Source organism: Amblyomma mixtum, chromosome 5 (genome assembly GCF_055824585.1).
Source record: "Amblyomma mixtum isolate Tamu chromosome 5, ASM5582458v1, whole genome shotgun sequence".
NCBI lineage: Eukaryota > Metazoa > Arthropoda > Arachnida > Ixodida > Ixodidae > Amblyomma > Amblyomma mixtum.
Window position 1 is genome coordinate 71,052,459 of NC_143016.1, and position 26,993 is coordinate 71,079,451.

Consider the following 26,993-nt stretch of genomic DNA (forward strand, 5'->3'; position numbering starts at 1 on the left):
TGCAAGCCGTGGAGGCCTGTCCAGGGCACAGTTCACTGCAAAAACGCAGTGTGGGCGTCGATACGTCGGACAAATGGCCGGAGAACTGCGGAGGAATGCGCTGAACTGCTTCCCAGTCGCAAACGCGCAGTGTCCACCATGTCAAAAGCCACAGCCAAGTCGTGCTATTACGACTGTCGCAGTCACACTCGCATATCACGGTTGGAAGCCTCTGTTGAACTCGTACTCAGCAGTCACCAGTGCGGCCTATGGTCGGTAAAAGCGGCTTCGAAGCAGTCGGTGTACCGAGCGGCCATCAGTCGCTGAGACCAGAATGAAAACTGATCCGAAAACGCCTAATCTTCTACCAGTGAGTTCACCTGCCGCTGGGCACGGACAAAGAACTCGGAAATATGGACAATTTGAAACCCCAGAAGCTGGATTGGTATAACGCCACACTGCAAAGTGATACGTAGACACTGTTCACGGTGGGTTCTTTTTTTCCCACTTGCAAAGACCCATGCCCGAATAGCAGTGTATTCCTTGGCAACGTCCGTGGCACCATGCAGATGATATTGTCTAAATTCATGACCTGATGACGATATGCAGAATACATGCCAGCGCTTTTGTGGATAAATAGATTTTTATGCGATTTATTCGCAGTCGTTCATATTGTTTGCTGAGGAAAGTAATTGCCAATATTATTCAATTGGGGGCCTGTGGTCAGGTGGCTGGCCATTCGCTCCAGCCTCGCCAGGCACAGGGCTGAAACTGTTTCAAAACAAACTCAGTCCATACTGAGATTAATTATTAGTATATTTCCGGGCAGCTCGTCGGTTTGAATTGTCGCTGTGCGACGAGCTCCCGTATGCGTGCGATGGCGCAAGCGCGGGCCCCCTTCTCGGGACTTGGCAGGCCGACTGTGGTTTCGTATCGAAACACAGCAGCTTGGGCCCGAGAAGGGGCCTCCTATCCCAGCTGCGCCATGTCCCGCTCCAGATTGTGGGGCGTGCGCCACTCGACGAGGACCATGCAGGCCGAGGGGTCGTCTCCATGCCGAGCATTACGCCGCTGCTCGCTCTTGGCCTTTCGGCAGCGGGCCTCAAGGCGGAGACGGCAGGCAGCTCAGACGAGGTCCCACCTGCGTAACACGGACATAGTACACTGAGGAAACGAGTATGCTCAAGACGAATGCACTGTCGAGCCGTATACCTGAGTAGCATTACTGATCACTTTGAGCGGTGTAAGTTCTGAGTGGATTCTATTAATGGGATTCCACTGTTAAGTGGAGTGGATTGCTTGCAAGAGAAGGAAAGCGTCGCAGACGGCGGCAGAAAATTAGGTAGGTGGATGAGACTAAGTTTGCGGGGATGCGGTGGTCGCGGCTAACAAAGGAGAGGGTTAATTGGACATGGGAGAGGGCTTTGCCCAGCAGTGGGCGCAGTCAGGCTGATGATGATGAAGTTTTCAATCTTTGTACGACTATTTTAGTTTAAATGCTACGTAGTGACGAAGCCCTAAATTGTGCCAAGTAACAGAGTTTTTAAGCTCGCAAAATTTATTTTCCGAATTCGATTCCTTGCTGTGGGAGAATTTTACAATTGAGACTTGCGAAAAGCTCACTGCAGCACTGGGCTCACTGGGTGCAGTTTGCGGATCATTACTATATCAGGTCTATGCACGCTACTCCTACGAGTTTTCAAGTAAAATCTTCGCCACTTTCAACATCGCGTATCGAGAGGCACCTGTCTCTCACGGAAGTACCGGATACTCTGAATATTGACAGCTCGTGAAAATGTGTAGGGGAAATTTTTCAAGATTATGTTGGACATTGAAATGCAATCAATTTTACCCGAATCGGCGCAAGAGTCACTTACTGAGAACACTTCTCTATTCCATACCTTCGCACGGAGAAACCCAAGTTGGGCTCGAGTCAAACCCGCTTTTATGAAGCTTACCATTTAGGTGTTGTCGAGCGTTCGCTCACTTAAGAGTAGAGCAGGAAGCTTCAGTTTTCGGCCCTGTGCTCTACACAGAATACTACCGAGACCTTGCCGGCAACGCCAGCGTGAGCGGCGGCTTGTGTTACTGCTTATGATGTGTTCGACCGTATTTACACATATATATGCATGCGTATGCACCAGTACACATACATATATACAAGCACATTCAAGGTAGTCGCGTCGGAAATTACATTTTATCATGAAATCCACAGAATGATCACACGTTTCTAATTTCCTTGTCCTTTTCGTAAATCATGCGTGCTCTGCTTCACTCACTGGCAACGCGGATCAGCACTGAGATGTGTTCTGAGTGGCTGCCGGTGCGAATCGGCGTGGTGGTAAACTGCCAGCACCTCGTCGATGACGGCGTGCAGCTGGGCGTTGGCGCTGTCTCCGAGGTCTCGTTCGAGGCAAATGAGGGCAGGCTGCAGGGCGGCGCCTATGCCCCTGACCATCTGCATGTAACAGCGAAGTCAATTCAAGATGTCAAAATACCAGGACCAGAGCTTCTGCCTGCGGCCTTACTACAGAGTTCCACTGTAGTGACTTCACTGTGATTTTATTTCCTTTTTTTCTTGGCTGAAGCTATATTGTCGTTGCAGCTTGGGTTCAGCCAATCACAAAGGTGAAAAAAAGAACAACTATGAACGTAGCAAAATTCGAATCACTATTGTGTGTTTGTGGCACTGGTTAACTCTCTCAGAACTGAGCAGATGAGGGAAAGAAAAAGAGGCGCTCATTACGACATGCAAGACGGAACCTAACAGTCACCAAAACCTAGGAGCATAGGGGATGTTTTTATAAATTGTGCTGCTCATCAATAGGAGGTTACTAGGGTAATTATTTAAAAGTTATTGATTATAAAGCCGAAGACAAAACAAACAAGCTTTTGACGAATCCGAACCCGCGACCTCCGAATTTTGCATCCAGTGATCTACCAAGTGAGCTATGGCGAAGGCTGTCGAATCTTCTGCTTTCGAAGGTATTTATGTGTAGTGTGACCGAACCTTGAGAGTGTTCACCAGCGCCCTCCTCGTCCATAGTGGCGGACGTAGTACGTCCTCTATTTCCGCGAGTGCCGCGTGAAACGTGATCGAACGTTGATGGAGGAAGCTGCCCAAGAACCCTCTTACGCTGCCTAAGGCATGAAGACTGCCAGAACCGAGTCCATGGTTAGATATTGAGCAGAAAAGAGAAGATAAAAGAGAGGCTCGTTATGACATACATGGGTTGAGTAGTGGATGACATGCCACAGCGTTATATCCTATATGGTGTTGGGTAGCATTAGGTAGTCTATGCAGGTAGCTAAAAAGGATAACCCCCGAGATTGTGCACTATAGAAAAGCGCCGCTTCAGGCAAGATAAGGTAATGGGTAATTACGAGGAACTACAGCACACACTAGGCAGAGAATAACTGATCCAAAGCTCGTACCAGAGTGCTCATCCAGGATGTTTTGCTTCTTAAACTCATGTACGAGGTCTGTTAGAAAAGTATCCGACTTTATTTTTTTTTGCGAACACCCGATGGATATGAAACAAGCGCGCTTGCACCAGCCGACCTGGAACCTTCGTGCGCATGTACGAATATTTTCCGGCCTACCGATAGCGTCAGTCGCTGGCAAGCAGCGTTTGAGTGAGGCAGTGCGCAGTGCTCTCGTCGGTTTTTTATTCCAAGGAAAATGGCGGAGCGACAGGAGCAGCGCTACTGCGTCAACTTTTGCCAGAAATGGGATGACAACCAAGTGGAAACTGTTCGGAATATTCAGTGTGGCTTTCGGTGATAATGCTATGAGCAGCACACAAATTAAACAGTGGTACAATTGGTTTAAAGATGGCCGCACATCGGCGGAGAGCGAGCCACGCTCCGGTCGGCCATCAACATGCCGAAATGACTAGGTCATTGCCGAAGTGAACGCTGTGGTGATGCGGGACCGTCGTGTGACTATCCGAGAAATTGTGGAAGAGGTGGGCATCAGCAATTTTTCTGCACATTCCATTATCCCCAAAGATTTGGCCATAGAGAGAGTTGCGGTGAAATTCGCGCCGAAGCTGCTCCCGCCGGAGCAAAAGCAGCTTCGTGTTGAAGTCTCGCAGGACATGCTAGATTCCACAAACAGTGACCCCGACTTCATAAACACCATAATCACTGGTGACGAGTCTTCTGTGTACGGGCACGACCCGGAAACCGAATCCCAGTCGTCACAGTGGAAGCATTTCATGTCACCGAGACCAAAGAAGGCCCGCCAAGTGCGCGGCAATGTCAAAGTGATGGTGACAGCTTTTTTTTGACTCCCTCTGTGTGGCACACCACGAGTACGCACCCTACAGGGTCAAACAATGACCAAAGAGTACTCATGGATGTTCTCCGTCGCCTAGGTGGTGCTGTGCGGCGCAAGAGACCGGAGTTGCGGTCAATAGAAAAATGGCGCATCCATCACGACAATGCTCCTGCACATTCCTCGCACTTGATTCAGACTTTTTTGGCGAAAAACCAGACTCCTGTAGTTCAACAGACTCCTTACTCTCCTGATATGGCCCCTGCGACTTCTGGCTGTTTCCCGAAGTCAAGAGGCCATTGAAAGGAGCGCGATTTCAGACAAGAGAGGACATTATGGCTTCAACGACAGCTGAGCTAAACTCCATTCCGAAAGAGGCCTTTTCGGAATACTTCCAACAATGGCAGCACCGCTGGGAGAAGTGTGAGGAGTCCGAAGGACACTACTTTGAAGGTTATTAGGTTTCCAACGCTCCAGTTATGCCAGTTTTTTTTCTACGGCCAAAGGTCGGATACTTTTCTAACAGACCTCGTATATTGTAATGATACTGATGTAATAATACCGATTCGCCTCGCCATCAACGCTGTTGAAGGTGATATAGAATCGTCAGATAGAGTTCTTTCTCAGTATTCTAGGCGGTCGTAGGTCTTTCGCCGCAGGCTTGCTGCTTTTCTATGCTATTTCTTCAAAGTTATATTTTCTAGAAAAGCTGAACAATTCTATTTTTAGTTCCTTCAATTACGACACGGGGCTTCTTTTTCTCTGTACATAAAAAGCCCCTTTCGTACCCCAATTCTCATAGCTGCCTATCGCAAGATTGCAGTTATGGTAAAAAGCCAGAACATACTATGTGGAGGCGCCCACATGACGGGCACTAGAGGATGCAAAGGCAGGGGACGCCGCTCACCGCGCGCCTCACTGCAACAGCATACCTGCCGCACAGCGGACCGAGACGCGGACCGCACCAACGTTCGTCGCTCCAGCAAGTCGCGTTCATCATCTCGTCGCCGCCAAGACCAACAGTCTCGACAACTTTCCTTGGCGGACAGAGTGGCTGGCAGAATTAACAATGCCAGCAAGCCCCCCCTCCCGCCCACAGAGGTGGATCCCCGTTACCGGGAGCTCCAGGCCCTGCGAGAGGAGGTGAGTCGTCTTACCTCTCTTATCAAGAGCCCCACCTCCGTCCTTCCACAGCTTACACCAACCGTGCCTCCCGCCCAGCACACTCCACTACCTCAAACATCAATGGAAAACATAGAAGAGTCCGCCTCCCAATCCCAATCCGCACCCTCAGCCCCACCCAAGAAAAAACGGAGAACAGAGATCCCACCCGTTACCCAGACCGACCCTACATCCCTCGAGGCCCGTCTATACGCTAAACTCGCTGAGATGGACGCGCGCCCAGAGGCAAAATTCAATCACCTCATCGACCACCTCTCCCAACGCTTCGAGCAACAAATTGAAGTGATATTTACGTGCATGGTGCACACCCTAGAGATGAACCTTGGACAGTACGACGCCCGCCTCCAACCCTCGCTACACCTGAATCCGCCACATCAATCCCGCCCACCTACCCCACAGAACTCCCCAACCAACCCACCTACCCTCATCCCACCAAAGCTCAAGTATGGCAGGGCTACCGCCTAATTCCTTATCAATTCTGCAGTGGAACTGCCGCCGCTTCCGGGGGCAAGCGCGCACCCCTCCAACTCCTCCTCCCCACACTTCCCATGCCCCACATCCTTCTCCTTTAGGACACACATAGCCCTGCCACACTTCCTAGCTACAAACCTGCTCACTCGGACGCCACGAATACATCCAGGGCGTCCACACCCATACATCGTTCCATTACACACCAAGCCCACCACATCACCACCGAGACGTCCTGCGTAATCACAGAAATCATACAAGATACACACTCAATACCATCGATTTTTACCGCCAAGATATAAAACTCACCACCTCACCCGACGGCTTCATTGGAAACGCTACTGCGAGATCTCCATCGTTTTGCAGGCAAGCACCATTGATTATCGCAGGGGACTTCAACGGTCAGCATACTGACTGGGGCTACTGCACCACCACTGTACGAGGCCGGCGTCTCTGGCCCTTGGTACCAGAGCTCCGCCTCGCAATACACAACAACTTTAACAGCCCCACGAGGATCGGTAACAGTGTCAGCGCGGACACCAGCCCGGATTTGACACTGAGCCGCAACATTGTTGGTATTACGTGGACCCCAACACGTCATACATTAGGAAGCGATCATTACATCCTCTCCGTTCCAGTACCGTGCAAGCAAACAAAGGCCCGTCACATTACACAAAATTACCAACTGGGATGCTGTCTGCTCCGCACGGGCGGCCCTCCCTGACGCTCCCATTACAGACTTCGACCAGTGGGTGTCATCACTCATGAATGTCTCCACACACACGCGAACCCTTGTCACAACATCAGATACGCCAACCCTCGACACTCGCCTGGCCCACCTATGGGAGGCCCACCATAGCATCCTAGAGCGCTGGAAAGGGCAAAAGCTCAATCGGACCCTTGAAAAGCGGCTTGCCGCGCTGCAAACACAAATTACTGAGCACGCTGAGGAGCTCTGCCGATCAAACTGGGGTCAGATTTGCGATAGTCTGGCTGGCAATCTGTCCTCCAAACGTAGCTCTGGCAACTCCTCCGTCACTTAATTGACCCCACGCAATCCAAAACGCCCACACAACACCACGTCACAAGCCTTATACACAAGGCAGACCTTTCTCCCGACGCACTCATCAATACACTTAGAAACACACATATAACTCCCTGTGCCTCAAACCCCCTGCCCCCCTAACAGGTGCCCCGATGCCAGCTTCGACGCAGAGATCACGGAAGCAGAAGTCAGAGCGGCCCTCCTGACTCTCAATTTTCTAACTCCACCCCAAGAGTTGAGCGGATCTCTAATGCCAAGTTCCGCAATTTGGACAATCAATCGATTGCTCAGCTCACGGGGTACTTCAACAAATGCTGGCAGGAGGACACTCTTCCCCAATCCTGGCGTCACGCCAAAACCGTATTCATACCAAAGCCCCACAAATATCCTACGCCTTCTAATCTCCGTCCCATTTCACTAACCTAATGCCTAGGCAAGCTTTTCGAACATGTCGCACTCGCCCGGTTCACCCAACACAAGGCGAAGCAAGACCTCTACCCGCACGGCATGGTGGGCTTCCGTCCCCATCTGTCAGCACGCAGGACATTTTCGACCCCCTTAATCCGGGTCACACAGAAGCTGTCCTAGCCTTGGATTCAAGCATTCCTTAGTAACCGCACGGCCGAAATTCACTTCGGTCCCCACATATCTCCCCCCCCCTCTGATACACCCTTATCGGGGTCGGAACCCCCCAGGGATCCGTCCTCTGCCCTTTTCTCTTCAATGTCACTCTCATTACCCTTGCCCGAAATTTACAAACCATCCCTCACCTTCGGCATACACTCTATGCCGATGATATCACGCTATGGACCACCCATGACACTGATGGAGACAGAGAATACTCTACAGTCGGCAGCTACCCTTACCCAAACACATGCGCGGAGTATCGGACTCTCCTGCTCCCCGGAGAAGCCGGAGCTCTTTCTCATCCGCCCCACAACCCGTAACTGCCCCACAGCCCCCATCACCATGACACTGAAAAACCGGCACATCCCGGAGGTAAACACTCTCTGGGTACTTGGCCTCCACATCCAGAACCATGGGAAAACACTCACTATACGGAAACTCAAGCAGACAACTGTGTCGATATCCCATCTAATCTGCCAAGTTTCTACAAACTACCGGGGCATGAAGGAGCATGACCTATGTCGTCCCATTCATGCCTTCGTCCTCAGCCGCTTTATCTTCATGGTCCCCTACCTGAAACTCAAGGCCGGGGAAATCTCCACCTTGGATGCCATGATTCGAACAGCATTTAAGACAGCACTACAGCTACCTCTAAAGACCTCAACCGAAAAACTCCTTAACTAGGCCTGCACAATACGATAGGGAAGCTTATCGAGGCCCACTGAGAGACACAGTCTCGCGAGAACACTCACCGGGAGAGACATCCTACACACCCTCGGTATCCGCCTACCGGCCACGGATCCCACACAGCTGCAGGTCCTCCGTCATATTCACCGCGAGCTACTTATCAAACCTCACCCCAAAAACATGCACCCCACCTACCACGAACCCCGACGCAGAGCTCGTGCTCGGGCGCACCACAAACACTATAGTACGGAACCGTTTGCCCTTTGGGTGGATGCTGCATGCACAGGCGAGGACGCGGTTGTAGCCATCACAAACCACTCCCTCCAACCAATTGCCACACCTCACATAGTCCCCGCTGCCGCTTCCGAGGAGGCCGAAGAGGCCGCCATTGCCCTGGACATCACACGCACAGAGGCTCGATATATACTGTCAGATTCTAAAACTGCCATACTAAATTTTGCTCGCAGGAGAGTTCACGTCCCTGCATTTCGCATACTGGACTTCCTCGCCACGCACCCGCCCCGTCATGTGGAGCTGATATTGGTGCCTGCCCACTCCGGGAATCCCGGAAGCGAGGCCGCCAACTCTTTAGCCCGAGCGTCTATCAGCCGGGCACCGGCGACCTCCGATCTGGAGTTCTCGCGGAAGCGGATGCACTCGTTCAGTGAAATGACGCAGGCCTGCAAAGCCGAGTGTCGGCGCAACCCCCCCCCCCCCCCCCCTTGATTTCTTCCCCGACAATTACCATCAGACATATTGGAGGAGCTCCAACACACACACTTTACCTTCCCCTTATATGCGCTCGCGATATCAGCAAGTCCCCACAAACCCTTCCTATACCCTCTGCCACCAGTCCAAAGCCACTCTCGACCATATTCTTTCCCCCTGCCCGGCGGATCCTCCCCCGTGGGGTCTGGAGCACCTTGCCACTTCGGAGGCTTGGGAGACCCTACTGCGCTCTGAGGTCCCGGCCAAGCAAGCCATCGCCGCATGCCGGGCTGCCAGCGTCATGAGCCTCCGGGACATGAACGTTTGAGTGCAGTGGGGCTGTGCAGGGGCCCAAGGACCTACGTGTCCAAAACTTCCTTGTTCCAAATAAAGTTTTCGTCATCATCATCATCATCCTCGCTTCGATTGCTCCCTCAGTCTACAGTACAGCAATTGTTTGAAGGTGGTGCACAAATGCATAAGGACCAAAACTGTGTAGCAAAATGTCTATGTCTGCTTCCTTCTGGTATGTTTTTTAGTTCGCACAGTCTCGAGGGTCATGTTCACGCAGCCGCATTGCGATCAAATACGGTGCATTGCCTTTGCAGCATTCGCTTGTTCACTATTGACTGGGAATTTCAGGCTTGCTCCACACCCGCCCTCTAAAGGTACCACAGGGAGTTTCGTGGCAATCACTTTTGTTTCGAGGAATCTTCACTGATGTCGTGAAAACCTTCCCGACAGCAAGCTGTATACCTACGACAATCATGTTGGTATTTTAATCGTTGTAAGTATTATATATAATATCATTTTATGGCCCAGTCTATGCATCTGTTGGTGCATAAAAATTATTTCGGAATGCTAAGAAAAAAGTTTTAGAACTAAACTTATAGGCTTAGCGGATTAATCAGCGAAAGCTGTTATTGCTTTGGTAAATGAATTAGGCAGAGTAGAACGGGGGGGGGCTAAAAAATTAACATGCAGAAAACCAAAGTAATCTTCAACAGCGTGTCAAGGGAACATAAGTTCGCAATTGGTATACCCAGGTGCTAGAAGTAGTAAGAGAATATATCTATTTACGGCAGGTAGTGACAGCTCATCCGTATCACGAGAGGGAAACTAGAAGAATAAGAATGGGGTGAAGCACATATGACAGGTTCTCTCAGATCATTAATGGCAGTTTACCAATATCCCTCAAGAGAAGAGTATACAACAGCTGTATCTTACCGGTACTCACCTATGGGGCAGAAACGTGGAGGCTAACAAAGAGGGTTCAGCTTAAGTTAAGGACAACGCAGCGAGCTATGGAAAGAAAAATGATAGGTGTAACGTTAAGAGATCGGAAGCGGGCGGAGTGGGCGAGAGAACAAACGCGCGTTAATGATCTCCTAGTTGAAATCAAGAGGAAGAAGTGGGCTTGGGCAGGGCATGTAATGCGAAGGCAAGATAACCGCTGGTCCTGAAGGGTAACGGAGTGGATTCCAAGAGATGGCAAGTGTAGCAGGGGGCGGCAGAAAGTTAGGTGGGCAGATGAGATTAAGAAATTTGCGGGAATACGGTGGCCGCTGCTGGCGAAGGACAGGGTTAATTGGACAGACATGGGAGAGGCCTTTCTTTGCCCTGCAGTGGGCGTCGTCAGACTGGTGATGATGATGTGTATGATGCCGCCCTTCCGTCCTCCCACCTTCATCACCCTCTCCCTTCCCTTTGATCTTGCGCTCTTCATCCTCTTTCCAATCGTAGAAGAAGATTTTCCTCTCTCCGGTTTGCTACCTGCCACGGTTGGCAGGTACATGCTATTGAGTTTAATTTAATGCAATTAAACTGAATGAAAAAGTTGGAGAGGAGAATTAAGGCTCGCCTTAAGAGTATAAGGTGATATTGTTAATGGGTTAATGCCCATATATACGGAATTGCCATACTTAACATATACGGAATTGGAATTGCAATATGAAATTGGAATACTTGACATTCCTCGATCCCGAGAATCATCATACCACTCCAGGCGCAGAGGTGCAGCGGTTAAGCGATGCGTCATTACCCTGCGATGGCAGGTGCTGTCATCGGCAGGGCTTAGGCTAGAGACAGGCTGTTCTTTCCGAGCGACCATTCATTAATTTAACTGCTATCTACCGCGATAGACATTTTGCTAACAATCTGGTGGGCAGGTTGTGATGACGCCAGAAGGTCACGTGACCAAAATGGCCCACCTAGGTTGCTTCTCCGCGGATTTTTCACCCAGAACACCTACGTCGTCAATGGCAACGCCGGATATTTTACAGAACGACAGCCTCAACGCAGTGGCTTTAATATTGATTGAAATTAAATTACTTCACAAAGTAATTAAGGCCCCAGGGCTGACGCTGTAGATTCGATGACAGAACTCAGAACTATATAGCTAACACTAAGCTAATTTTATTGCAGCTTACTCGCCGCGCTGTTTTTTTACTCTGGCTTATCCTCATAACAGCATCTCTTATCCTGTTCGTACTTATGACTCTGTTTTGCTTTCATGTTCCCCCCTATGCAGTGCTCTGATGGGCCTCTAGCGTATTTCAAGAAATAAATCTACAACTACTCTCGCTGTGAAGCGCACATATTCTGGCCCAGCCCACACATTTCGGAGGTTTCAGTAAATAAACCTGTCAGGCTAGTTCTGGAAAGCACGAAAAAATATTCTTCCCATCTCCTTATCTGGCGCATGTTTGATAACTTCTCGGTTGACTTTAGTGGACTTCAGGCCGCTGCAAGAAGTGTGACGTTTGCGCTTTGTTTCTCAATGAAGGAAATGGCTCAAACGATTTCCCGTAACGGGATGTATCTGTGATCTCTGCTATGACGACTTTTACAATAAAAGACCAACCCACATATTTGTATGGATTAATGTTCCCAATTAAGATTTATGTTTACATATTATGATATTGGAGGTTAAGTCAGATGACCTTGAAGATCAGTAATTAAAGAATTCAGAGCGATCCGGTTAGTTTGCTTATGGCCCACGAAAGGGATAACCTTGCGTGAAGATTTTAGTTAACTTTTGGTTTGGTCTTCGTTCACGAGGATTTATGGTCTCAAAGCGACTTAGGCTATGAGGGACGCCGTAGCGAAGCGCTTGTATAAGTTAGAAATCTTGGTTTCTTTCGTTTTAGTAGTCAAATATGACATGCGCTGCCATATCCTTTAATCAGAAAAGAACGTGATACTTTCGTCCAAAGCCTAATGCGGGGCCGCCTCAGCACCTTCTTCAGATTTGACAGATTGGGGCGAGAAAGAGGTGCCTGTGAAACCTTTTTATCCCCTGTGGGGTTGTGAACATTGTGCGTTCGCCCAGCGGCAAGCGACAGCCTTTTTGTCGCCACGAAGGCCGTGTGAGTTCGCCGATGGCAGGCAGCCTTGAGATCTATGTTTGCGGGTGTGTTTTGAATGTGCGGAAGCTACATGTCTTAGAATATATCTGGGTTTATCAGTAGGAACGTCAAGCGGTAAATAGGTGCCCGCAACGATCAAATGTAACATGTCGGTACACTTCTGCTTCTAGAGAAAAAAAAAAGCAATGCGTTGCATAAACAATGTGCCATATTTAAATCCTTCAGCCGCGCTATTTCGTCAGCATCATGTCATCAATATCGAGTTTCTTTATAGTTACCGCCTCCTCTATCACTTTTATTTTGCCAACGAAATGTATCAAGAATTCTTACTCTCACTCTCAGGTGCAACGTTACGCTGTAATATTTTGAAAACATGTGCCGCTGAAAATAGGTTGATTCCACACCACCGAACTAATTACCTTCTCCAGTCATTAAGCTATACAGTGTCAATGCTACTAAATAAGATCACTCTATCTAGTTTTAATAACGCTCGAATAACACGCAAAATTTTGCATTCAATGTTTCTGGAGTGACCCATGTTTGCTGTTTCTGGTGTAAAATGGTAACGTGTACAATAAAAACATACACATGGCAGTTTAACCTCTCATATGTGCAATTATCGCTTTTGTTTTTGCAATTTTATGTGCATGTTAACCCTGGCCATTGTACAACATTCCAAAATCTTTTTTGATTCATTTACTTCACCTCTTATTTTTGAAAATTTGTGACAAAATTTGACCGTGATAAAATGTGATAGCAATTGATATCTTGTATATATTTTTTTTGTACTGCTGTCACGGTTGCCTGCCGCCGGCTTCAAGGCCTCGTCAAGATGTTACTACATGTTTTTGCCTGGGAGACCGTCAAGATTGTAAAATGCTGAAAATAAAGGTGAATGGAATTGAACTGAATTGAAAGAGTCTGCCGACATGACGTACACACGGGAGACCGCACGTGCGTGTTTCACATACCTGCCTCGCGCCGATGGCAGTGCTGGGCCGTGAGCAGGGACAGAGCAGCGTGGCGTGCACGTCTTGGAGCTGGCGGCGGATGCGTGGAGACGCGGACACTACCGACGTAGGCAGCGCGTCACTTAGCTGCCCGCCAGTGTTCCCGGAGTCGGGCCTTTCATCGCTGTGACGCTCCACTGCGGTGAACAGGTATGCTTCTCTGTTAGCCTGTGCAGCTGAGGAGAGAAGCGCTAATCACAGCAAGAGGAAACTCACTTGGAAGCAAAACGTCGACAGCAGCACGGTCTGGAGCAAACTTGTCTTTCGCTGGGCCCAGGCTGCTGAAGCAGAGAAACGTGCAAGACATTTTTGAGCCAACGCCGGAGTAGAAGCCGGCAGCCCTGACACTTGGAATACAAGTTTCCTTTCAATGCACCAAGAAAGGCCAACTACTACGCTGCCAAGAGGTTAACGTGAGTACGAGTCATAGAAAACCTGACCAGGACCGTCCCCGACTGACAACCAGAAAGTACCGATGGCGCAACGCAGCTAAAAGGAAGTGGGCTACTAAGATCTGTGAATTTAATTGTGGCGTTTAATGAACCGAAGCGACAGAGGGCTGTGAGAGACGCCGTATGGAAGCCTTCTGATTAATTTAGACCACCTGGGATTGGTTAAAGTGCGCCGACATCACTCAGCACACGGGCGCCTTTGGCGTTACACCTTTAGTGAAACGCGGTTGCTGCACCAAAGTGCAGACAGGTACGTCTGGATCAGCATCACCCAGCTGAGCGGCGTGACCAAGGTAAGTGACCACAGCTAGCGCGGGTGGTGGGTAATTTCTGGCCAATGGCGCTGGCGTTTGTCCTGCTGTGGAGGTTATTGGCCGCATGGGAACGAAGAATTAAGATCGCGACGCTGGACACTGCTAAAAAGTGGTGCATCTGTTCGTTTGCGGCTGTTACCGCGAAAACACATCACGAGACATTTGTGCTCAAAGGGTGTGCAGTGTTTCGTTTACGCCACGCAACAATGGTGCGGCGGAATTCATCTCTCATTCGAACTGCAAACTTTTAATTCAGAGCGTTTGTACCAACGCTTCGCTCCCGTAAACATAATGAGCGCCTAAACAATCCTTTCAATTCGAATGCCACATTGTTCAAATAGATTTTTGATACCCTTCACGGTAAGATTACTAAGTTGACCGGACCACTCAAAAAGAAAAATAGTAGTGAGGCGAAAATATTATCTTTACAGGCGCAGTCAGCCACATGCAGCTACCTGACACTATTGCTGGCGGAAACACATTCAAAGGAAACATGTCTCTTATACTCACTTTTGCTCACGCACTTCAGTCTTGTAGAAGGACTTGAGTAGGCAATAGTCGATGCGCAATGTCTCTTTCGCTATGCCATGATGGTAGGCATGAAGGTCCAGCAGCTGTCGACAAAGCAGACAAAGCCCGTCAGTAAAATCCCTCCGACGAAAATAGACGAGGCACAGATAATAAAACGGAGAGGTTTCCCCTTGCTTAAACTTCTCTGTTATGTCTAAAAGTGCACTAGACATACCTATACTCCCGTGGATGGTTCATGGGATTTAATGTCCCAAAGCGACTCAGGTTAGGGGGGACGCCGTAGTAAAGGGCTGTTATGATTCAAAGGCGTACAAAATTTATCTAGCTTTAGCGGGTGTTTCTAAGTAACTTCACTTCTCACTCCCAAAAATATTCAACGTAATCTGAATCACTGCTATGCTCAACATGTCATGTTCCAGCTGCGCCCACTTCATCCCTGCAGACTTCTTCCTCTCATCTGCCTACCTGCCGCTTCCTGCTGCTCTTGCTTTCCCTTGGAATTTCTCCGCCACCCTAAAGAATCATCGATAATGTGTTCGCCACATTACACGCCGAGCCCATGTTAATTTCCTTGCCCAGATTCAAGCTAGGACATCCCATATACGTCGCTGCCCTTATAAGCTTCCTCTGTTCTCACTCGAAGCAATGCGCCACAGAACCAAAACTAAATACGGTGCACAGGGTAACAGAAGGAACAGAACTTTGAAAATACAACACAAGTCTGAAAAGGCAAAATATTTAAAATGTGATACAGGCATAAAGAACTTGACTGTGAAAATAACAGTTGTGAATAAACGCTGCTTAGCAGCTACTTTGGTAAATTGTTTTATTCCCAACTATACATGATTTTATTGTAAATTAAGTGATTTAACATCCTGAAGCGACACATGGGCTGACCGCGGCGGTCGCGTTTCGATGTAGGCGGAAATCAAAAGGCGCCCGTGTGCTGTGCGATGTCAGTGCACGTTAAAGACCCCCGGTGGTCGAAATTATTCCGGAGACCTCCACTCGTCTCCACTACGGCACCGCTTTATCTCTCTCCTTTCACTCCCACCTACCTCCCTTCCCTTACGGCGCTGTTCGGGTGTCCACCGAGATATATGAGACAGATATTGCGCCATTTCCTTTCCTCAAAAACCAATTAAATTTATTAATATAGGGGACACCGAAGTGAAGGTATTCTAATTTGAGCCGGTTTGGACGTTAAACCTACATAAACCTAAACCTAATTTAGACCGCCTGGGGTTCTTTATCTTGTGGACACATCGTACAGTGGATCGGCGTTTTTGTATGTCGCATGTGTCGAAATAGAGCCGCTGCGGCAAGCATGGGATCCGCAGCCATGGGATCACTTTGAAGAGTATTTAAATGCGGTATTTCTAGCAAAGTAAGGCGTCAGTGATTGGTCGTGGTGGTTCCTTGTTTGATGGGCTGGGAAGTAGTTCAATGAAGTAGTTTTAATCTCTCTGCGAAGCCGCCGCATCTAAACCAGGCCGACCACGTGCAGATGACGATATTAACAGAAAAAAAATATCAAAACGCTGGTTTCCCTTGTGTTTTCCTTTTATTTTGAGGCGGAAGCCTTTAATGCCTCATCGTTGTAAGCAGGAGTTGTCGACTGAAATGTCACGCTTTTCAATTGGTCGTGACGTCACAGTGCGCGAATTTCAAATGGGGCATTGTACTTTGGCTAGTAACCATGCAACCAATGAAAGGGATCGTATAGTGATGCTCCAAGTGGGACTGAGTTCAGTTAATTGTTTAATTAACCAATTAGCCTAATTAACCTTTCTAATACGACCAGATAAATAAAACCGAGTAGGAAACTGGTCAAGGTGGGGAATCAAACTAGGGTCTCCGGAGTGCGAGACCAGCATGCTAACCACTCCGTCATGCCAGCTCGATGGTTTGGAATAACAAGGGCGCGTCTAGTGAATAGGGTGTCTTCGTGCACTCCCATCTTCCTCCCTTCCGGTTACGGCGGGGGTCAGGTGTCCAGCGAGATATGCGAGACAGATACATTTCCTTTCCTCAAAAACCAAAAACACGCTGTCGCGTTCCACTCTACAGGCGATGCTTAACATTTTAACAACAAATCAGTGACACAAGCAGCAACACCGCGTTTAAGGCTTTCGCCTCACCGCACTCTAGGTCAACAAAATGTCCCCCTGTAATTTTTTCTTAAAGTTTTCTGGTTTGGTTCGGTTTGGTTTATGGGGGTTTAACGTCCCAAAGCAACTCAGGCTATGAGAGACGCCGTAGTGAAGGGCTCCGGAAATTTCGACCACCTGGGGTTCTTGCACTGACTTCGCACATTACACGGGCGATTCATGATTTCAAGCTGGCAGGCACCACGTGCCCCAGCCGACTCTTGCCGAGCTTTCAAAACTTACGGGACCACAATAGATGAGCAGAACCTCAACCACATTGTCGACCACTGCAAGTGAGGATATTTTTACAATTTGTTCGATTAGTAAAATAAATTAAAAAATTAAAATAGTGGCTAAGGCGTTTCGGCCGAAAATTTCAGAAGCGCTCGATGGCGCTGGGAATGTGACCGGCCAAAGAAGTGGATGCTGGCGATAATGCTGAATTTAGCGCTCACTACATTGCCACGTTCAGTGCGGAAAACAGCAGACGCGGTGGTTAGCGATGCGATATGAAAGCCGAAACGCTAAGCAGCTTTCCGAGTTATCAGTCGGTCGTTTCGTCTGCTGGTCCACAGGGGAATCACCCTTTCAGGTGATAGGATGGCAATCGGAACGCTGACACGCCACATGCGAGACGCCAAAGGCCAAACGCCGGTCGACGACTAGGCGCGCTGCTTACTCTTTCGGCCTGCATACTGGTGCCAGGAATCAGCACACCCGCTGTTTTCCATACTGAAGCCAGCGAAGTCACATGCGTTAACTTTCAGTCTTTTCGCCAGTACCCAAATCATTGCTCTCGTTTCGTTGGTTTCGTTTATTGGCGTTTAACGTCCCAAAGCGACTAAGGCTGTGATTAACGCCGTAGTGAAGGGCTCCGGAAATTTTCACCACCCGGGGTTCTTTACTTTCGCCTTTGGACATTCGCAGCAACACTAAGGTCAACTATGTTCACTCAAGCAAGCTCGGGTATGTTCGGAGGTGTGCGGCGCAAGCTGCAGCCAATGAGAGGAACCTAAGGTGGTTACTCGGCTATGCTCGGCTTAGTTCGGAGCAGTGCCGCGCAAGCTGCAGGCAGCTGGAGGAAGCTCGGGTAAGCTCGGAGGAGCCTCGCGGCAGCTGTTCGAGAAATTGCTTCGGAAGAGCTATATGGGTCGCACAATCCTTACGGGCGGTTGTGACAGGAACAGCCACCTGCCAGTACAGTGGCGCAACGGTTGTTAGTGGTATGAGGACTGGCCGACATCTATGACTGTTTAGGGAATGACCGATTCTGCATATACCGGCATTAACCCACGGAGGTCCGAATGGTGTGTGGTTTGGTGGCCAACGCGAACTGTTACACAGACGCACAAATCACAAACACCTACAAACATTACGGAAACAGCAGTAGTGCACAGTGCTTAGTTATGCGCCTTTCCTATTCTCAAAAAAGCAGAAAGTTTAGACTCTGTTGATTATGAGGAAATGAAAGGCGCATAACTGGTTCCTGGGTCAGTGGACGCCTCAGTCGCGTTCTCAGGAACACGGCGGTGGGGACACCTGTGGCCATTTGCTCCAGGATAGGTGATGACGTTATTTACGAGCCATGTTTCAGCCACGGGTTTCTGATTACGGCGGGGTTTCGCACAATCAGCCAAATATATGCACTCGCATTAAAAAGGGGACGAACGCCGTTGTAAGCACGCATATAACGTTGCCGAGGACGATTCAAGGCGCGCGGAAAGCGGCCATGCCGCTCCTACAAATGATTTCATGGTGGCACCTATACTTGGGGCGACGATGTAGACCGCTATTGAATGATCACCCTCTTCAAGATAAACAAGTCGTGGCAAGTCGTCGCTGTAAGATACTTTCACGTGACCCAAAAGACATGCTGAGCGCTCAAAAGGTGATTGACACGGGGATGCAAACCTCAGTCGGGGCCCCTGAGTCCGTCCACCGGGTCTGGGTTTCCTCTCCAGGCATGGTCAGCGGGCGTGTCTTCAGCTCTCCCTTGGGCCGTGTGTAGGTTGTGGCAGAACTCCAATGGAAGACAGCGGCTTTGTTTTAGCGTTGATCTGTTAAAAAAATGGAGATTTAGAGACAGTTTACTAGCAAGCTGTTTTAACAGTAACCTGAAAGGAAAAAGTAGTTGTAGAGATAGTGAACTAGCAATCTTTGCTCTAGCGGTAAGAGGAAGTGAATGAGAGATTGAAAGATACTGCACCACTGGTTACAGGCGCGGAACACAGACACAAGGAAGGTAGACGGGGCTGAGCTCCTGTAACCAGGCTCTCGATCAGCCCAGTCTACCAACAGGACGTTCCTTTAAAGATAGTGAACTGCCAAAAAAAAAAGTGTACCATATAAACAGTTTGAATTCAATAGGAAGGCTACTGAAAAAATAAGAGCCAGCTTCCAAAAAACCGCCTTACTTTTAAAGTAGAAAGCCGGATGATTGAAGAAGCATTGCAGCAGACAAATGGTAAACAATGTAGAAAGTAGTTACTCTTGCTCGAACTAAAAGTGTCGGGGCGGATATAGACGGTACGATAACGTCAAGCCCATAATTGGATCAGGCCTCGCCGCTGAAAAGAAAATGAAAAAACGATGGTAAGGTTTTTACCTGACTTGCAATCAGCGTGGGTGTGATGGCGACGTGAGTAGGAGGCGGGTGACTGAGGGTGCAGGTGCCTTTAAGACGTCCAAGGGGCGATTGCTGAAATCAGAGAATATGTTCCTCTAGCGAAGTGTTCATTTGTGACTTTTAAAATGAGGCATCACTGCCTTTAAAAGGCTTGCGGAGCCGAATGTATACCAAATAACGCGGTGAGTAAGATGAGTCTTCACGCCGTTCACTTTCCTCCTATTTTATGGTTGCCATATCCTCTCTACAACAAAGCTAAAAATCGAACATTGTAGCATTTAGATTTTGGTTGGTTGGTTGGTTTGTTTATGGGGTTTAACGTCCCAAAGCGACTAAGGCTATGAGAGACGCCGTAGTGAAGGGCTCCGGAAATTTCAACCACCTGGGGTTCTTTAACGTGCACTGACATCGCACAGTATACGGGCCTCTAGAATTTTTCCAAAGAAAGAATTTTGCCACTAGTGTAGGTTAGACAACGACTACGTGAAACATAAAGAGCGACCGTGAGAAAAAGCGTTCAGTGGCTGTGGCGCTGTTGCTACTTTATCGACAGGTGTTGGCTATGGCGGTGAGTTCCTCTCTCCCGCTGTCACTAAAAACAACCAAAGCCAGAAGCATTGTTTTCTAGTGCATTCGCTCTGGGATTAAATCCACTGAAACATCGTTACAGTTCGATGCACTGAAAGCAGAAGTCCGGAAGCGACTCAGGTTATAAGGGACGCTGTAGTGGAGGGCTCCAGAACAATTCGGCCACCGGCGGATTTTTAACGTGCACAGACATCGCACAGCACGTGGACCTCGAGCATTTCGCCTTCATCGAAAATGCGACCGCCGCTGCAGTGATATAACTTAAAGAGGAGCTAGGGTGATCTCTTAGGCCTAACGTAACCGTGTTGACGTGCACGTGTCTCCTTCGTAGCCTGTTTTCGGTTTCTATAGAAAGGCGGAGATTCAGTGGAGCCATTCGGGTTCACCTTGTTTTATCCGGGGCCCTGCATTATTCCGCGGACGAAAGATATCGTCGCGCTAGAGAAGCCTGGTCGCATCGCTGGTGAACTAGAGACACTCGTACCGCTAAAAACTGCTTCAGAGCTAAATCCTGACGCCGAATAGACCGTTGCTTGCCTGCTCCGGAAGAACTCGACATCAGAGAACGTTGCCTAGAGAAGAATGAGGCTGAGTTCAAAATAGTGCTCTTACTTGCCGGAGGTCGTCTTGCTCAGCTGCGAGAACACACAAAGAAATGGCTGCTGGGCACGAGAGGAACGCACGAGGAACGCGGTGATGAACGCGTGTCTCGAGCTGGTTGGCTGGCCTCAAATAAAATGGCGCATACCCACTAGGGGGGAGTGGCCAAGACAGAGGCGTGGAAACCAGCTGTTGGCGAAGCGAGCGGCTGAGAAAAAAAAAAAAACGAGGTTGAACATTGAAAGAAGACAGTCTGCATCAAAAGCAAACGAGGTTGCTTTAATTCAGATTTTCAGATTTTTTTTGTTTAAAGAGAAAATTGGGTTTTGAGGAAAGCAAATGGGTCAACAATTCTTGGTGGACACCTGAACCGCGCCGTAGGGGTAGGCAGCAAGGTGGGAGTGAAAGAACAGAAAAAAAGAGAAAAAGAGGAGCCCTAGGGGATGAGGGCTTCGGAAAAATTTTGGCCACCTGGGGATAGAGGTATTTAACGTGCACTGACATGGCTTCGGCCGCTTATCTTTTTCGGCAGCGTCCGCTTCTGCGGACGCGGTTGTTGCTGCGACGCGCGTCTTTTCTTTTCTTTTTCTCTTTCCTCTGATCGTTTAATTCTCTTGTATCTGCAGGCGGCAGCGGTGGTGGCTCGGCTCACCAGTAGGCAGGCCCGTGCAATTTCCTTTTCATCCTTCTCCCAGTCACAACAACAACAGCACGACACACGGGAGTACTGGGGTATGTGTTGCAGCCGGCGTCGTCGCTTCGGCGGACACGGTTGTTGTGACCCGCGTCTGTTCTTTCAATCTTTCCTTTCATACCTTTCAACTTTTCCCTATCTGCACGTGGCAGTAGTTGTGGCTCAGTTCGAGCCAGTAGGCAGGCCCATGCAATGGCCATTCCATCCTTCTTTCAATCACAACAGCAACAACGACACACGGGCGCCGTTGCGTTTCGTAAAATTGGTAAAATGGTTTTTGAGGAAAGAAAATGGCGCAGTATCTGCCTCACATATTTCGGCGGACACCTGAACTGCGCCGTAATTGAAGGGAGGAAGGTAGGAGTGAAAGAAGAAAGAGAGAAAGAGGTGCGGTAGTGGAGGTTGGTTGGTAACAACTTTATTCATAGTCCTGCAGAGCTTTCGCCGACGGGGCCTTAGGTCTCCCACGTGGGGACGTCGGTCTCCGGGAATAATTTCGACCACCTGGGGATCTTTAACGTGCACTGACATCGCACAGTACACGGGCGCTTCTTGCGTTTCGCCTCCATCTAAACGCGGCTGCCGCGGTCGGGTTAAATCCCGGGTAAACCGTTTCGTTTCGCCTCCATAGAAATGCGTCCGACGAGCCCAAATTCGAACCCCGGAACTCCGCACAGTAGCCGAGCGCCCTTAGCCACACAGCGACCATGGCGGGAGCCTTTGCGTTTCGCTTCATAAAAGCGTGAGGCGTGTGCTTACCTTCACACAAAGCCATAGACGATGATGATGATGTCCTCAGGCTTACTGGCACATACCCACGGCGCCACGGATGAGCAGCGTGCCGGAGCTTGTGCTTCCATGATGTATCGTCGTCGTCAAGCGGAATCTGATAACCTTTACGGTATAGAAAAGCGTCAGATTGGAAAACCATGCTTAAGAATAGGGTAAGAGTGCGGGCTAGTTGGTGATCCGTTACATTTAAATATCAGCGCAAACCAGGAAGACACACGACGAAGAACGAGGACACACACGGCGCTTTGTGTGTCCTTGTTCTTCGTCGTGTGTCTGGCTGGCTTGCGCTGGTATTTATACATGCTTAACAGAGCTTTAGCTCGTCTTGCTATGTACAGCCGGGTTGAACCTAAGCTAATTTTAAGGCGGAAGCCTTTAATGCCTCGTCGTTGTAAGCAGGAGTTGTCGACAAAAATGTCACGCTTTTCAATTGGTCGAAATCGTCGTGACGTCACAGTGCGCGAATATCGAACTGGGCCAATTGTACTTTGCCTAGTAACCATGCAACCAATTAAAGGGATGGTATAGTGATGCTCCAATTGGGACTGAGCTTAGTTATTAAGTTAATTAATTAATCAGCCTAATTAACCTTTCTAGTCAGATCAGAATAATAAATAAAACTGAGTAGGAAATTGGCCGAGTTGGGGAATCGAACCAAGGTCTCCGTAGTGCGACGAGCACGCTAACCACTCCGCCATGCCAGCTTTTTTTTTGTCTTCTCGGTGGTTGGGAACGAACGGCGCGTCTAGTGAATACGGTGTCTTCGCTCCCATCTTCCTTCCCTCCCTAACGGCGAGGTTCAGGTGTCCACCGAGGTATGCCAGACAGATACATTTCCTTCCCGCGAAAACAAATTTACCGATGAGCAAGGCGTAGACAGAACGGCCGACGGCGTTCTGTTGAATGCGTGGCAGCGTTGCAAGACGCTGTGCGCGTTCCACTCTAAGAGGCGAAGCTTAAGATCTTGTTGTTGTCGTTGTTGAAAACTTTTATTGTCCAACAGATAAGGACCACACCGCCTGGGCCGCTCTGTCTCACCCCCCTTTACGGGGGAGGGGACTCAGGAGCGGCCCAGCCGCACGGGATGGTCGCAGTCGATGCTGGCCGGGTTGGTTTCGCCGGCGGCCTCTTCTGCCAGTTGGACGGCGGTGAGTTGGAGCTCAGGGTCCGAGCTCCGCAACAAGGTTTCCCAGGCTGCCCTACTGCTAATGTTTTGATTTTTTGGTTTTTGTTTTTTGTGGGGTTTAACGTCCCAAAGCGACTAAGGCTATGAGAGACGCCGCAGTGGAGGGCTCCGGAAATTTCGACCACCTGGGGTTCTTTAACGTGCACTGACATCGCACAGTACACGGGTCTTTAGAATTTATCCTCCAAAGAAATTCTAGCCGCCGCTGCCGGGATCGAACCCGCGTCTTTTGGGTCAGCAGCCGAGCACCATAGCCACTGAGCCACCGCGGCGGCTTAATGTTTTGAGCCCTGACTGGGGAGTAAGGACACTTTCAAATTATATGGTCGAGGGTTCCTCTCACCCCACAGTTTTTACATTTATCGTCCTGGCAGTCCGATCGGATATGTTTATTTAGTACTGGGTTTGGGTATACTCCAGTCTGCAGGCGTCTCCACGCTGTCTCCTGACTCCTATTTAACGCCGTGTTTGGTGGGGGAAAACACCTCCGGCATAGCCTGTAGTGTTCTGCAATCTCTTGATACGAGATTAATCGCCCTTCTCTATCATGTTCGGCCTGAGCCAACCCTTACTGTACAGCTCGGAGGTAGAGATCTCGAGCTGCACTGTGGGCCGCCTCGTTACCGCTGACAGACTCGTGCAGCGGGGTCCAGATGATGTTGATCGTCCTATCAATCGCTCCTTGTGTTAAAATATTGGTGGTGACAGGGTTTACCCTCCCTCTACTGAAATTTTGAATTGCAGTTTTACTGTCGCTAACAATGTATCTAGCTTTGGTGCCAGCGCAAGCGAGCGCTATCGCGGCTTCCTCCGCTATCTCCGTTTCTTTCCCTAGTATGGAGGCCGCCGTGATGAGAGCGCCCCCCCCCCCCCCCCCCCCCAACCCCATCTGCCACCGCTACGGTCATATATCGACTGTGTCTGTCCCCTGCCGCATCTACGTAGGCGACTTCATTTCGGGGTTTGCCCCGATAAATTTTTTCTATCGCTTCCGCCCTTTTCTGTCGCCTTTCCTTATTAATCTCAGGGTGCATGTTTTTGGGTACGGGAGGGATTCGTAGGTGCGCCCTGATTTCCCTGTCAATGTCGACCCTATCCTTGTGCCCCCTGTCTGTGGCCATTCCAATATTACTGAGCGTAGCCCTTCCCACTCGCGTCGTGCTGAGTCTTTCAAGTTGCGAGGTTTTAACAGCTTCCGTGATTTCTGCACTCGTCTTCTGCAGTCCTAGGGCCAGTAGCTTCTCCGTCGATGCACATGTTGGGAGCCCTAGAGCCTTTTTTACGCATTTCCTGAGGAGCGCGTCTATCTTGCTCCTCTCATCTGCCTTTAGGTTCAAATATGGCGTGGCGTAGCTCACTCTACTAATGATGAAGGCCTGTACCAATCTCAGGATGTTTTTTTCCTTGAGGCCGCCTCCCTTACGTGAGACCCTCCTGATGAGGTTTAATGTCTGGGTCGCGTGGTTTTCTAACTTGTGAATTGTGATCGTGTTTCTCCCATGTGTTTGTAAGTGGATGCCCAATATTCGTATTGTGTCTACTTTTGGTATCTCCCTTCCATCCACGTACACCTGTGGGTCAGAGGGAGGTTTGTTCCTGAGTGTCTTGTCATTATACACGAAGATTTCTGATTTTTCAGGTGAACATTTAAGTCCTCTGTCCTCCGCGTACTTAGAGATGACGTCTGCTGCCGCCTGCAGCGTTTGATTGATCTCTACGTCGCTCCCTCTGTTGATCCAGAGGTTGATGTCGTCCACGTACAGGCTGTAAATTAAGTTGTAGATCCCAATTTTTCGTAATTCCTTCGGGAGACCTCTCATGGCCAAGTTGAAAAGGGTGGGTAACAGTACCGATCCCTGAGGTGTCCCCCTGTTACCTAGCCTGATCACTGCGGATTGTATTTCCTGGAAAGTTATAACCGCCGTGCGGTCCGCTAAGAAATTTCTGATATAACGATAGGTTTTTAGCCCTATTCCTGCCTGCTGGAGCTCCTCCAGGATGGCTTCGTGCTTGACGTTGTCGAAGGCCTTCTTTAGGTCCAGTCCCATAATGACTTTCGCATCTTTGGTTCTGGAATTAATTATGTCTTGCTGCAGCCGCAACATGACGTCCTGTGTGCTCAGATGGGGCCTGAAGCTATACATCTCGTCTGACCATTTCTCGTTTTCCTCCATATAATTTGAAATTCTGGTCTGAATGATGTGTTCCATTAACTTTCCTACACATGACGTGAGTGATATAGGCCGGAGGTTTTCCAGCTGCGGTTGCTTTCCGGGTTTTGGGATCAGGATCACGGTAGCCTCTTTCCACAGCGGTGGGATCTCTCCTTTTTCCCAGCAGTCCTGCATTTAGCTGGTAAGGGCCTCTATAGAGTTGTCATCTAAGTTCCTGAGCATCTTATTCGTGATTCCATCTGGCCCTGGAGCCGACTTGGTTTTGAGTTTCGCTATCTCCGCCCTTACTTGAGCTCTCGTGATGGGCGCGTCTAACTTCTCATTTTGAATTCCCTGGTAGTCGGGTAGCTGTCTAATTTCCGTGTCGCCTATGTATGTCTCGACAAGTTTTTTCATGAATATGTCGTCGTCCTGTTCTTCGCATGCGTGTCTAACCTTAGCCATTTTGACTCGTGCTTGTGTTTTGGACGTTGTAGGGTCTATTAAATGTCTTAGGATATTCCACGTCTGGGGGAGGTTCATATTCCTTTCCATGTCGCTACATTTGTTAGCCCAATTTTGTTCACATAGTTTAAAGGCGTAATCTTCTATTTCTTTGTTATGACGCGCCAGCCTCCTTCTGAGATTTTTGTTGTTTCTACCTTGTTTTTTAATTCGACGTTCCCTGCCCTGTTTGGCCTCCCACATGTGTAAGAGTCGGGCATCCACTATTTCCGGAGATTTTTCTCCTTCTAGCGTCTTAGTTGTTTTCCTGGTGTCTTTCTTTACCGCTTCGCACCAGTCCTCTATATTTCCTATCTTTGTTATGTCTCTGTTCCCCCTAATCTCTCTAAATCGGTCCAAGTCTGTGATTTTCGTCTGGAAGCACTTTTTTCCTTTGACTTTGCTCCTGATTTCAACCTTGGTTTCCAGTAATGAGTGGTTGCTCCCCAGGTTGAGTTCCGTATTTATCCATTGCGTCGTTTCTACATTTTTAATCAGGGTCAGGTCCGATGAGGTATCGGCAGTAACGCTGTTCCCCGCCCGCGTGGGGTGTAACGGGTCAGTCAGCAATGTTATCCCCAGGTTATGCGTGTCCTCCCACAACTCTCTCCCCTTTGCGTCTTCCCTAGTGCACCCCCACGCCGGGTGATGGGCGTTAAAGTCCCCCACTATAATTAGCTGTTGGTTTCCCACTATTTTAAGTGCCTTGTTCATTATCGCCCTGAAGCGGACCTTCCGTTGTCTCGGTGGGCTTTAAATATTGAGTAGGAAAGTGTTTGATTCGTCTTTTTTTCCTGTTAGAATTTCTAAAAAGACGTTTTCAATGACGTTGTCTTCTAATTCGTGTGCGATCGTTGCTACGTTTCTCTGCACCAGTGTGGTAACTCTCGATTTGTCCCCTTTCCCACTGTGGAAGGCGCGATACCCTTGTAATTTGGCCGGGCCGCCGGTCTCTTGTAACGCTATAGCAAGGGGGGCTGATTCGCGGAGCGACAGCGTGCTCTGCAATACCGGTCGCTTGCGCCGATACCCGCGACAGTTCCACTGCCA

The 26,993-nt window shown here is 49.2% G+C and overlaps 1 protein-coding gene across 6 annotated transcripts; it reads right to left on the minus strand.

Moving 5' to 3' along the window:
- Nucleotides 1–774: 774 nt before the first annotated feature.
- On the minus strand, nucleotides 775–22,359 carry LOC149342602 (uncharacterized). Of its 6 annotated transcripts, XM_089544970.1 has the most exons (9): nucleotides 22,068–22,359; nucleotides 20,627–20,822; nucleotides 19,406–19,498; nucleotides 18,712–18,857; nucleotides 14,630–14,733; nucleotides 13,570–13,634; nucleotides 13,315–13,490; nucleotides 2,259–2,437; nucleotides 775–1,120 (listed from the first exon to the last, which is right to left on the minus strand). In XM_089544970.1, exons 4-9 carry the CDS (start codon nucleotides 18,763–18,765, stop codon nucleotides 1,105–1,107), a joined length of 594 nt encoding a protein of 197 aa, XP_089401096.1. In that variant the 5' UTR covers nucleotides 18,766–18,857; nucleotides 19,406–19,498; nucleotides 20,627–20,822; nucleotides 22,068–22,359; the 3' UTR covers nucleotides 775–1,104. The 6 variants fall into 6 exon arrangements, with proteins under 6 accessions (XP_089401096.1, XP_089401098.1, XP_089401101.1 ...); XM_089544972.1 differs by lacking the exon at nucleotides 20,627–20,822; XM_089544975.1 differs by lacking the exon at nucleotides 22,068–22,359 and having other exon boundaries at nucleotides 13,570–13,631; nucleotides 20,627–20,936.
- Between the last annotated feature and the right edge of the window lie 4,634 nt (nucleotides 22,360–26,993).

Coding starts and splice junctions, on each gene's coding strand:
- LOC149342602 (XM_089544972.1), bottom strand. CDS start 18,765: ATGCCTGGAGAGGAAACCCAGACCCGGTGGACGGACTCAGGGGCCCCG. Junction 14,734..18,711: donor ACTCAGGGGCCCCGACTGAG/GTTTGCATCCCC, acceptor CTTTGTCGACAG/CTGCTGGACCTTCATGCCTA. Junction 2,438..13,314: donor CTGCCATCGGCGCGAGGCAG/GTATGTGAAACA, acceptor TGTTACATGCAG/ATGGTCAGGGGCATAGGCGC.